General features: G+C 29.9%; 1 protein-coding gene across 4 annotated transcripts in view; it reads right to left on the bottom strand.

The window, feature by feature from the left end:
* Nucleotides 1-13,795, bottom strand: part of Abl (Abl tyrosine kinase) — a 68,290-nt gene extending 54,495 nt beyond the window's left edge. For all 4 annotated transcript variants that reach the window (XM_015978580.2, XM_064359229.1, XM_015978581.2 and 1 more), the window contains exon 1: nucleotides 13,367-13,795. In XM_015978580.2, coding sequence (XP_015834066.1) covers nucleotides 13,367-13,496 — 130 coding nt within the window. In that variant the 5' untranslated portion in view covers nucleotides 13,497-13,795. The remainder of the gene's footprint in view (nucleotides 1-13,366) is intronic.
* Between the last annotated feature and the right edge of the window lie 322 nt (nucleotides 13,796-14,117).

The raw sequence follows: 14,117 nt of genomic DNA, 5'->3' as shown, positions 1-14,117 counted from the left end.
AAGACCCTATTCTTCTCGTTAGTTAGAAGCAAACTGGAATACGGCGCACTTATTTGGCACCCGATTTATAAAATCCATATAGATCAACTCGAAAACATACAGCGACGATTCCTAAAATTCCTAGTTTTTATAATAGATGGAAATTATCCTATAAGGGGCTATGACCAGAACTTGCTTTTGAATAGATTCGGTCTCCAATCTTTACAGTTTCGCCGTATTTGTATTATAATTAAATTTCTGTATAATTTAATTAATAATAACATCGACTGTTCTTGGCTATTAAATATGTTAAATTTTGCTGTTCCACGTTTAAACTCCAGACAAGCCATGACATTTTATCCTATAGCGAGAAGGACCAATGTAGCTGATAAGTCTCCTATCGTATTAATGACTACCCTATTTAATAATGTATGTAAAGACGGTGATATCAACTATGATTCGTGGCGGAAGATTGTTTCGTCTATATCATTAGTATAGTATTAGTGTAGTTCTAAGTTTTTGTATATATTTACTGTAAATGGGATTCCTGTAGTAAATAAAGGCTTATTATTATTATTATTATTATTATTACAATACCGACAAAGAACTAAACGGTTTGTTTTACTAACAACATACTTTGGTGTAATGTTTTTTATCAATAACGAGATTATTTATTTTGGAATGTTTGAAGCCACCGTGTTGTACACTCCCATTGATATCAATGGTTGTGATCAATCACAAAAATATGCTTACGTAACAAATATTTCAAACAGATGTTCCAGCTATTGAATTGACATTCAATTGTGTAAAAAACTACTGATAGAGGAGATAAATACAAACACAAAGGATCATTATTTGATTGTCCAAAAATTATTAGTGTTGACCTAAATACTTTTTTTGAAAAATAAAAATCATTAGACGGTTCCTTCGCCCTTAACTAACGATTTTTTTAAAAGCTTTTTTTTAACTTGCTTTGTTGTCTGTCTGTCTGTTTCAAACAGGGTGACCCAGGGTTGCATAATCGGTCTCTAACTTTTTTATTATTTAAAATATTGCGATTCTGTTTTTATTATCCGCTAGACCGACTTAAAGTCCATAAACTGAAAATGTTTTTATTATACACAGAGTGTTGTATACAGGGTGGTGAACCAAAGTTAAATTTTTTTTAATGGAACACCCTATATATTTTTGCATGATTAGATTCTACGCAAAAAAATAATGTAACTTTATATACACTATTATAGATCTATCTCTTTTCGTTTCGGAATTATTCAACTTTTCGTTATCAAAAAGACCAATTTTTGAAAAATCGCTGCAAAGTCGCCTATGAATATTTTCCGGTAAATTTGCAACAGAAAAATTCAGAATATCCTGTAGTTTTAGGAAATAGCCGACTTTTACTTGAAACACGGAAATAATGTACAGGGTGTGCCAAAAGGCAAAAAGTTGAATAACTCATTTTTTTTAATGGAACACCATGTATTTCTTTACATGTGTCGATTGCATTTTTTATAAGCTTTCTGTTGATATGCGGTTTTTATAGCAAATTTACAATATTTCTTAGTGTTCAAAAAAATCAAAAATATATTTTTTATTTATTTTATTAATAATTCTTGATGAGTGAAATTCATTTATGTATCAGGTAATAATTAGATTTCTTGTGTAATTAGTCACATTAGTACATATCAAAAAATAATTACCAGTTGACTATCAGATTCTAGGCTAACATATTGTCTTTGTAATAAAATATATTTTTTGAACAATCTCAAAAAATATTTTAAATTTGCTATGCAAGCCCTATACCGTTAGAAAGCTTATCAAAAATGCTATCGACACATTTAATAAAATAAAGGGTGTTCTGTTTGAAAAAAATGAGTTATTAAACTTTTGCGTTTTGGCACACCCTGTATATTATCTGCGTGCTTTAACTAAAAGTCGTCTATTTCCTCAAACTACAAGGTATTCTAAGTTTTTCTGTTGCAAATTTATCGGAAAATATTCATAAGCGACTTTGCAGTGATTTTTCAAAAATTGGTCTTTTTTATAACGAAAAGTTGAATAATTTCGAAACGAAAAGAGATAGACCCATAATAGTTTATATAAAGTTACAATATTTTTTGCGTACAATCTAATTATGCAAAAATATATAGGGTGTTCTATTTAAAAAAATATAACTTTGGTGCACCACCCTGTAAACAACACCTTGTGCATAATAAAAATATTTTTAGTTTGTGGGCTTTCAGTCGGATAATAAAAACAGAATAGTAATATTTCAAATAGTAAAAAAGTTATAGACCGATTACACACTGCTGGGTCAGCCTGTATTTTTGGAGCCAAATTTTAAAGGGTTCCCGTTGTTCCAATGAACTGAAATTTTGCATACTTACGTAATCTGTGTGACAGTGTAGTCCTATGTGGTTAAATACCCTCTAAAGGGGTTAAAAGAGGTTTCGAAGTTTTAAGTTATGTTTACAAAAGGGTTTTCGATGTGTACATACCGTAACTTATACCAATATTAATGGTATGTCGGTCATTGACAAATATATTAATACCTAATCATTTTCATTACGTTTCGTTACAAACAAATGTCGCTATTTTTTTAAATTTATTTATCTTGGACAATAGAGTATAGACACAGAACAGAGTTTAGGATGTGCTTTTAATGCTAACAGCTGTTTTCTATCACATACTACTAAATATATTCGCACAAATCAGCGAAATAATGGTGTTACAATAATAGGGCGAAAGTAAATCTCAGAGAAAAAGACGTTAAGAATAAGTAAAGACTAAAAAACAATAAATAAAAAAAATGTTTTTTTTTAGAAAAAAGATGCACTAAAAAACAATAAAATATAAAATAAAATAATAAAATAAAATAAAATAATAAAAATAAAAAATAATGTTTTTAGTGCATCTTTGAAATAAAAAAATTTTCTAAAAAAACATTTTTTTTATTTTTTTATTCATGTTAAAAACTATCAATTAATCAACAGAATGATCCCAAAATCCACAACACTTAACGTTTTATGTTTTACTAAACAAACCATTAGTATTTTTTTATACTTTCGTTTCGATGGCAAAGCCAAGGAATTTTTAATTTGTGAATTTTCAGCACGGAAGCACAATCCCATCCTCTCTTTAAAATTTTTAATTTCATTAATGCGAACAAAGCACACATTCATTACGTTATTATGGTGCTTCTTTGACCTCAACTCGGCAACAATACACCGCCACATTTAATCTTATCTTTGCACCAATTTGTCTCCCTTTTCCAGCTCCACCACTAATAAAAATAATGTCACCAACAAACACACATTTCTCGCATACTTAGCTTGATATTCGTTAATTGTTCAAGTTTCTCTACACTTTACTTCTGATGTTTAGTAACGATAGAAGTGAAAGGGATTGGGACCCTTTTTTATTTAACCGAAAATATCACTTCACCGCACAGTTTTTGTTACTAAATAAAACATCACTTGTTGATTTCGCCGCTAATTAATTAATCTAACCAGATCCGTGACTCATTTCCCATGATTAAATGAGCTCTTAATCATCTAATAGCCATCAGCAGGTATAGGATTTGGGTTCTTGGAAAATCAATCACTGACAGCAGCCTTGATGAGGGAAAGACGGTCGTGGAACAGGCACGCCAACCGAATTTATACACGGATGTAGACAACAACAAATTGTTCTCATTAGACGGATATTTATAACCAGAATAAATTCTTCAAAACACAATCTAACAACATTATTAAAACCGCAAAGTATATACGCAGTCTTCAACAAAGTAGAAAAATTAAAGACTATTTAAACACGCTTACGTCAAATAAAGATAATACAGGAACAAACAATGCAACATAATCGATGATTAAAATAATAACACAATAACTTGCGTCCAGTTTATTTCCGAAAAAAGTAATTTGTGGTCAAATTAAAAAACAAAGAGAATAAAGGTATAAATAAATAAAAAATTGGTGAAAGATAAGTGCTATAAATAATGAGATCATGTTTTTTGAATGAAATTTTGTTTAGTTTTTGCAATTTTATTTAAAAAAGTTGACAACAAGAATGCAAAAAATAATTGGTTCCCATACATTCTGTTTACCTGAATAGCAATAGGAATAGGAATAGGGAGTGTGACGGACCTATTTGCTTGTTATTTACATTAAAATCACTTAAAATAATCCAATGTATTGAATAAACTGCTTTTTTCCACATAATGGTTTTTTCTTTTGTGACGAAAACTAATTTTTAAGTTAATCTAATTATTTTATTTCTTTTTACAACCTACGAGTACCATTTTCGTATTTTTTAAAAACTTTCGTTTAACTTGCTTTTTTTGCTGTCTGTCTGTTTCAAATTTTCTGAGCCAAATTTGAAAGGGTTCCTGTTAACCGAATGAACTGAAATTTTGCATACTTACGTAATCTTCGTGACAATGCAATTCTATATAGTTAATTACCCTAGAATCCTCACGCGTAAGCAAAAATATTCTCTGTCAGAAAGAAACGTTTATTTTATCTTTTAAATAAAAAACACTTTTATATATTTTTTTCCTTTTGATATTTTATTTGAGCTACGAGAAATATCATATTGTCTAAATCAATGGTTCATAGGCTTTTTCACTTGATCTAATCTAACCCTACAAAATTTTGATAAGTTTTTGATTTTTGCTTAAAACTGCTAACTAGTTCAAAAAAACATTACTATTTTTTTGGTTCCAAATGTTGATTCTGGCAATTTTTTGGTTAGTTTTAGAAAATCTATCAAAACAAGCAAAAGTTCACCCGATTTTACAATGTCTGAGATTAATGCAACAATATAAAAAAATGGGTAAATAAATTCTTTGAAAAAAGTCAAAATAACTCATTTCAAAGCTTATTGTTGTGTAAGTTGAATTCTTTAAATAAAGGCAGCAATTTTGTTCGAAATTGTCCAAAAAAAAACAAACTACAACTTATTTACGACTTCTGTGTCAGAAACAAAGAAAAAAGTTTTGAAATATAATTTTTTCTTCAAAAATTGGATGAAATAATGAGAAAAATTTTATTTGGAACACATTTTTCGCAACTTTCTGTACAGTTTAAAATAAGAAAACTATTTATTAAACAACAACACTATACATATATGTATTCAAGTCAGACTGAACCAAAAAATCCAAAATAATTTTGAAAAAAGTTGGAATACAATTTTTTCTTCAAAAATTGTATGAAATAATGAGAAAAATTTTATTTAGAACACATTTTTTGCAACTTTCTGTACAGTTTCAAATAAGAAAACTATTTATTAAACAATAACACTATACATATATGTATTCAAGTCAGACTGAACCAAAAAAATCCAAAATAATTTTGAAAAAAGTTTTGAAATACAATTTTTTCTTCAAAAATTGTATGAAATAATGAGAAAAATTTTATTTAAAACACATTTTTTGCAACTTTCTGTACAGTTTAAAATAAGAAAACTATTTATTAAACAATAACACTACATATATGTATTCAAGTCAGACTGAACCAAAAAATCCAAAATAATTTTGAAAAAAGTTTTGAAATACAATTTTTTCTACAAAAATTGTATGAAATAATGAGAAAAATTTTATTTAGAACACATTTTTTGCAACTTTCTCTACAGTTTAAAATAAGAAAACTATTTATTAAACAATAACACTATACATATATGTATTCAAGTCAGACTGAACCAAAAAATCCAAAATAGCTTATTTGAAAGAATAGTTTAGCATAATTTGATCCTTTTTTACAATTTTTTTAGAATAATAAAACTACAAAGAATCGGTCACTTTTATGTTATCTGGCACAAATTAATAGAAAATGGCGAACATTTTTGCGATAACCATTTCGTGTAAAAATAAATGACTACAAAAGCTACTTCAGTAGGTATAGATTGTTTATCTACATCTATTCCAACTATTTTACAACTGTATCAAAGTTTTCGTTAACTTTTATCAACTTTCCTCATTCCTATTATTACTCATTTAAATCTTATTATACTAAAGTTTTTTTTTTTTGATAACAAAACACTGATTACAGGCGGAAAATTCCCTGCACCCCTATTAAAAAGCCAGACACGAAAAAAAAGTATCAGGTTAATTTTAATTAAAATTTGACTCACCCTTTTGTAAACTTGGCCTGGCTTAATACAAAACAAACAAAATCGTAAAATCAAACAAACAATACAGAACACATTTTTTTGCTGAAATCTCAAATTCTTGTGGTAAAGTGTCATCAAATTACTATCATTAAAACCACAATAACTGCCGCGTATTTGTCATTAAAACAACGATCTAAATGTAAATTTAATTCAAAGCGAATTAATTATCGCAATTAAACAACAACACGCAAATTAATTCACAAGATTAGGACCCTTATTGACGAGATCTCCTTGTCGAAAAGTCTAAACTGCGACGTGATGACATAATTTCCGGTTGTTTATCTTTGCAATTTAGAACAAACGTTAAGACACGAACTCATTTACCTAAATTACGGCACGATACTACATTTAAACATCCGCTAAAAACCCCACCCCTCTTGAAATTTTTGATAATTTATTATCACAATTTGATAATTTTATTTATTGATCAATATCTCGTATCAAATCGTTCTCTCCGAATATTTCTATAAATAATAAAGGAAATTTGTTGAAATCACAGAGGAAAACTCTTGCAATACCTATACAGGGTGTCCCAACGATCCGAAAAAGCTCCACAACTTGTTGCTTATTAAATAATAATAATAATAATAATAATAATAATAATAATAATAATAATAATAATAATAATAATAATAATAATAATAATAATAATAATAATAATAAGTTAATACTTAATCTTTTTTTAATATAGTTGCGTTTCTGCTACATGTTTCTAAAATATTGAAGTATATATACAGTGTCTCAATATTAACAAAAAAAAAATAAAGTTATGTTTTTCAAATGGAACACCCTAAATGTAAACGTAACAAAACCTATATTGGGATTTACAACTCCCACTAGTGGACACCTCTCCACAACGGACAATTAAAAATTCCGCATTGGTGTCCGTTGTTGAGAGGTTTTACTGTAATTTGTTTTTTTTATTTAAATATTTCTATAAATAATACAAAAAATTGGTTGAAATCACTCAGAAAAACTCTTGCAATACATATACAGGCTGTCCCAACGATCCGAAAAAGCCCCACAACTGGTTTATTATTAGAGATATTAACTTATTCTTTTTTTTAATTATAGTTGCGTTTCTATTACGTGTTTTCAAAGTATTGCGGTATATATACAAAGTGTCCCAATATTAAGAAAAAAAATTTTCAAATGGAAAAGCCCTACATGTTATTGCATTTTTTGACTTGGCTTTTAATACTGATGATTTTTATCTAAACCTGTCTTGGTCGATTCTGCTTAATTTTTTAAATACAGCGAAACCTCCTTAATGGACAGATCCGAATAACGGACACCTCTTCACAACGGACATTTTTGTAGAAACGTAACAAAACCTATATTGAGATTTACACCTCCCACTAGTGGACACCTCTCCACAACGGACAATTAAAAATTCCGCATTGGTGTCCGTTGTTGAGAGGTTTTACTGTACTTTTGTTTTTTTTATTTGAAAATTTATTTCACAATAACGAAAAATCGTAGAAAAGTAGGACTTTACCGACACTTTAAAGGGAAAAAACAAACTTAAATCTGTTCCAATTGTTTAAGGCATTGCAATTAGAAACATAGAAACATTAATAAATTTGTTAAAAGTTAAATAACTTTTGAATAACATCAACAAAAGACTTAACTGTTAAAGTTTTTAGGAGAAGTTAAAGGTCTTTTATAGTCAAAAATAAAATGTATTTATCGAGCCCACAACACATTACTAATAAGTAGCTCAGCTGTTTAATTTACAATAATTTCCGTTTTAATTACTTTCTTTCCGTGTAATTTTCTCAATGTTAGAACTTTTTATTTTTTCAACAAATGAAAAAATGCTCATTTTACGGTCTGAAACGACCTTGAAATGCGAGAAATTCATGGTTTTCGATTTTAATTTCAATTTCATAAAGTTTTAAACCTAGATTTCCGACTTTTGCAAGTGTAATTACATCGTCAGTCAAGTGAAGTTTCGTTGTTATTTATTGAACAAAGAAAGTCATTTCCGCTTAATTCTTTTATTTCTGGATATTAATACAATAGAGAAGATAACGAAGAATTCGTGAGCGTAATTTAATTTGCTCTTATCGAAAGTTCGATTTATTTATTAAATATGATTTTATGGCAGTGTGTGCTCAGCTTGGAAGTAACAATGTTTACCATAATACCTCCAACCTTGACTGTTTTTTAATCTCTTTAGATTTCATGCTTGACACACTGCATTGAGGTCTTTCATTACGCTTTTTATCCTTCAAGAATGTGTCACAACGCATTCATCTCCTGAAAAAAATTTAATTCGGGGTTCGTTTCGTCTTCATCGATTGATTATGCGGTGAAAAGGTGTGAAATTTTCATTTCGCTCAAAAGCAAACGATTCAAGTTGAGTTTTGGTGTTTTAATGAAAGCAACTGAATTTTATTGTACCGATCGATCGGACTTTTGTAATATTAATTGTCGCCTTTGAATAAGTTCACGTCATGTCAACGAACTTGCCTCTATTGAAATTTTGTGTTTAAATTATTTGAAGGAAATGTTTGAGGAATCTGGGCGTCAACTCATTTCCTTTTCGTCACATTGACATTTCTAGTTTCCGATCAAATAGATACTTTCACGCCAAAACAGGAGTACTTCTGGACTAATTTTGGAACTAGTTTAAATATGAAAGTGCGTCGATTAATTCGTTTGCCAGGGTGTGTTCAGCACGCGAGGTTTTTGCAAAAAATATTTTTCGCTCGGGTAATAACTGCTTATTCAGGAAACGAGATTTCGGAAACTGACAAGCCAACAATAGAAGGAAATTTTGTTTTATGGTAATTTTCGCCCACCTTTCACATAACGTCGGTGCCGTTTCAAAGTCGGATGTAATCGATCCAGACGTTGTTCAATTTGTTCGTCTTCTGCTGACTCGGGTGACGAACACAATAAAATATAAACAAGATGATTTTCATCCTGTTTTATGCAGCTTTTGTGCGCGCACAATGGAGTTTTAATCAAAATAAATAGACGAGACAGGAGGACAAGTATTAGGCGAGCGGTGGACAACGCGTAAAAGACACTAAAATTTAAATAAATAAATCAAAAATCGAAATATAGAAAACCAATAGCACTACAAAAATAAAGAACTGGAATTAAAAATAAAAAAATAAATATAATAGAACTAAAAATAAAATAAAAAAATTGGAATCGAATATACAGGGTTATTCTTGTAGAATAAGTTTCATTAGAAACTTTTTAACTTCTAATACAGTTAACGCTTCAACTTTGGAATTTTAAATAGTAACCACATATTTTGATTGGATCTTGGTATTCACCTTCTCAAACTGAGTCAAATTAACCCAAGTTGTTGGTACTTATCTGTCATAGTTTTCGACATATGTCACTTTTTTTGTTAAAATTTTCATTTGCTTAGGTTTATTTAAAATATCACAACCCTTAAACCTTTTACAATAACCGAGTATTTTTTACTGCATTCGATAAATGAAGGTTCGAAGAGCCTTCTAGAATTTTCAAAATTGTCAACTGTCAAAACTCAAGGCTAGTACAGGCTAGTTCCATTTGAAAAAACTGTTACAATCATATTTTGATCCTCATTTTCAAAAAATCATAGTAGCCATGCAATTTAACAGTTGACAATTCAGATAATTCTAGAAGATCCTTTAAACCTTTAGTTATCAAATGCAAAAAAAGTATTCATTTATTGTACAGGGTTAGAAAGCCAATTTCACATTGTTCCGGAAGTTCAGCCATTTGAAAGATGATTTTGTTAAACTCAGAATAGTTGATTTGAATCGTATACAAAATCTTAAGGCTCTGGCTGTATTTGATGTTAAAAAGTTTCTAATGTGTGCTGTAAAAGAATCAGCCTGTATTTTAAAGAAAGGTAAAAAAATTATGGAAAAATTCTGAAGAAGAAATAAAAAAATTAATAGTAAGACGCTGATTTCTGTGAATTCACCCTGTATAACATATTTATTTTTTCTATTACAGAGCCTAAAAATGCAAATGCAAAGATTTGAGAAATAGAATTAATTTCGTTTAGCATAAAAGAAAAGTCATTTTTCTTTTTTTTCTCTTCTAGAAGGCATAGTGTAGAACTTTTCTTACACAGGCAATATAAATCTGAAATTTACTTACCTACAATCTGCCTACCTTCTGAAGATTTGAAACAGAATATACCCCACATTAAAAAAAATGATGGAAAATTCATGTTCTATTTTTTATTTCGCTCTGTATTTCAAACATTATGATACAAGTTATACAGAGTATTAAAATAACGCATAAAATTCTTATACTTGCTATGGCTTTTTTTTCAAAAAAAATCTTCGAACAGGTCTAAATATTACACTTTGGCATTTGTATTTCAAAATTTTTGACGTCGCTAGTTTTTAAGAAATAAGGTACTTTTTTATTTTTATTTTTTCTAAAAGCAACCGAAATTTTTGTTTAAGGGTTTTTGACAGTAGTTTTATATCTTTATAGCAAATGTAAAAAATTCAAAAAAAAATAAAACAAAATAAAAAAGTTATGGATAATTTTACAAAAGATTCTGGCATTATTTTATAAGAAATGATTTTTTTATTTTTTTTGTCTTTAGATATCGTAATAAGTGTTTTCATGTTAATTCTTTAAAAAAATTAAAAAAATAATCGCCCTTCATAAAATAAAGCAATAACAAAGAAAAAACCTTTATTTTTAATTTCATTTTGTAATTTTATTATTACTAAAAAGATAAAGAAGTTATTATTATATCATTAATTAAAGCACGTTTATTGTTCAGGGTTGTAAATATTAGAAAATTTGTTAGTTTTGGTTGCAAACAAGTCGCAATAACCATTATTCGGTGCGACCTTTCGCTCGATTAAACCAATTGGCCGTCAAACCAGTGAAACAATTTCGAGCAATTAACAAACTTTCGTCCCCCTCTCTACCCCCTAAAACCGTAATTTTCCTAATTGCAATAAGAAAGTGGAGAAAGAGAATTGGCTTTATTTATTAGAAATCGAGACGAGACGACGAGAAGGCTAGGCTGGCTAGCTTAGGGGAAACTCAGCAGGGGACAAAACAGTCCCGAATCGAGGACAGAGAGGCAAAATCGACATGAATGAACTCGTCGTCGCTTGCTCGCTCCGGCCTTTGAACCACCGGAACCAGGGCCGGATTACAAAACACGATGTCTAGGTCTAGCCTAGGGGCGCATTTAACAAACAAAAAGAAACACAACAAATAAAAAATCGTTTTGTAATAAATTAAAAATGACAATTCATTTATTTCTCTTGTTTATATTTTACCTTTCTCTTGTGTAAAACTTAATTTTTGTCTGACAGCAACTACTAAACCTGTTAATTACCCACTCAAAAAACATATGTAAAAAGTACTATGTTATTCTATGTATTCAAGATTCAAGATAGTTTATTATAACACAAATATAACTCAAAATCTAGTCGTGATAGAATAGTATATTAAAGTACAAGTGGATATTCAGGTCTTTAAAACGATCGGTTTTTCGCGCACGACGGCGTAGCCGGAGTGCTCGAAATAGATCAAGTGTTTTAAAAACCAGTTATCCTAGAATACTTTACGTTATTTTATAAGCTTATATTTTCTAGTCTTGCTCAATGAAATCGCCTTATACTGGCTGAAAACGACAATTTTTAAGAAATCAGTTGATTTTCAGCGACTACTTGCTCAAAAATGGCGAAATTCGCTGTAGAAAACCTGAAATCACTTCATTTTGACTCCAAAAACTACGATTTTAGTTCCATTTTTTTGAAAAATAGTTGATTTTTGACGATTTCTTGCTGAAAAATAGCAAAACTTGCTCCAGCACAAGTCAAAAAACATAGGGTGGGTTTAAATTAAGTCATAAACTTCGTATTTTTGTTATCTTTTTTCAAAAAAATGCTCGAACAGGTCGATTTTATATTTGTAAATGTTACATTTTGGCACCATGGTAACATGACGTCACTTCTGAATAATGGCATTTTTAATTTTTTTAATGGCAACCAATATTTTTGTTTACTGTTTTGGTGGTATACTCTCCTATCTTTATAGTATGAATGAAAAAGTGAAGAAATAAATATTTAAAAGAATCATAAAAAGAAGAAAACAAAGAAAAAAATAAAAAAAAACATGATAATAGCTTAATCTTTTTTATTTTGCCTTAATTTATAAGGGCGATTGTTTTATACTTATTTTGAAAAATTATAATAACAAGAATATGAATTTTATGCGTTACTTTAAAACTCACTCTGTATATTATTATTTTCCGTTTTATTTAACATTTGTCCGAAATCTTTTGTGGCACTAAGCTCGAAATAATAATTTTCCAAAAATATAATTTGCGATACGTCATTGTCGATTTCCATTATTTCAAATTGTAAAATAGACTTCTCTGTCACAACGGAACACTATTGTAAAAATTCTGCAAACTTCACAAAATAACAAAGAATTTCACCAATTTCCAACAGTTATTTGTACTTTCACCATGACAGATATGTCATAGATATAGAAATGGCACTCGAAAAACTACTTATGTCCATAATTTGTCACTAATATTTTGAGAAATATTCAACAATACATTACTCTTAAAAAAGTAAGAAAACCATAGAACCTGAAATTAAAATTTGTTTTTTATTTATGTACTTACTAATTAATTTAAACTTTCTTAGCATTTTAACTAAAATATTTTTTCCAGGTTTTGTGTATCAAATTGTTGTTTTAATGTAAACATGGGATAACGACGAAACGTGAATCTTGTCAATAAATTACAAATATTTTTCCTGTTTTGTGGTTTTCTCAGTTATTTTGTGGTTTTTGCGACATGTGACAACATTGGAGTAAACTGTCAATTGTGACAGTCATTCTTCATTTTATTTGCCTCTGTCGCCTTGGCGATTAAACCCAAAGTCATTTGTAACGAAAAATAAGACTTTAGTGCCGTAACACATAAATATTTATTGTTAAAAACCGTGTAAAAAACAACAAATATAAATTATAATATGTAAAATTGGAGTGAAGACTAGTAGGGGGCGCCTTCTAGATCCGCTTCGGGGCTTTTTCAACCGTAATCCGGTCCTGACCGGAACAACCCCACAAAAAACACAACAACCTGTCAAAGCGAACCGATCGCGACTTCCGTGGAATTTTGACAGATCGATCGAAACAATCGCCAATCGATTAACACGTGCCTACTAGACTAATAACAATAATAACAAGAAATTGGATGAATCATTCATACCGCTGTGTTCGGTGAAAATATTTGAGACAATCTGCCGTCCATCTTTCGTTGCTCGGGGTCTACTTCTGGCCGTTCTAATCGAGTGGTGGGTGCCGATCACTGGTCGTTCCTTGGTGTTTTGGGCGCCCATGGCTTGCAAACATACCCTCCCGGATTGTCACTTAATCCCCCTCTGACGTATGCACACACACATAGGAAGAAAGATGCACACACTCGCACACCGCACTCAAAAGGGTGGCGGATTCGAAAACCCCACAACACAACTACATAATACTCACGCACGACACTCCAAGAACCGCAACAGCTTCGGTCTCAGTTATTTGGCATTTTACGGACGCGAGAAAACCGTCGTTTTAACGATTAGTCGGGATAGATCAATCGCACCATACGTCTACTCCGCCATATTTAAGAAATTCAGCCATAGATAGCGAGAATTCCTATCAATGAACGGCCGGGTAGGCAACACATTATACATATTTTATCTAACTTTATGTATTATTGTGCTTGAAGGCGATAAAAGTGCATTATGGGCACTTAAAATTTGATATTTCGTTTAAACATCGATTGTTTTGTTATTAAAATTGCTAAAATTGGGTACCCTTCTAGAATTGATATGCAACTACTTATACACATAGTCATTCTAACTGTTGTAAATTCGAATTAATGCCGCGACGTGTTTTTGCATTAAATAGTATTTAAATAATATTTGCTAATTAGAACAAACAAAAAACTTTTGGTAAATCTAACTAAG

Source organism: Tribolium castaneum, chromosome 1, assembly GCF_031307605.1.
Source record: "Tribolium castaneum strain GA2 chromosome 1, icTriCast1.1, whole genome shotgun sequence".
Taxonomy (NCBI): domain Eukaryota; kingdom Metazoa; phylum Arthropoda; class Insecta; order Coleoptera; family Tenebrionidae; genus Tribolium; species Tribolium castaneum.
Note: the sequence above shows the minus strand (reverse complement) of the source record. Positions and strands in the feature narration are given on the sequence as shown.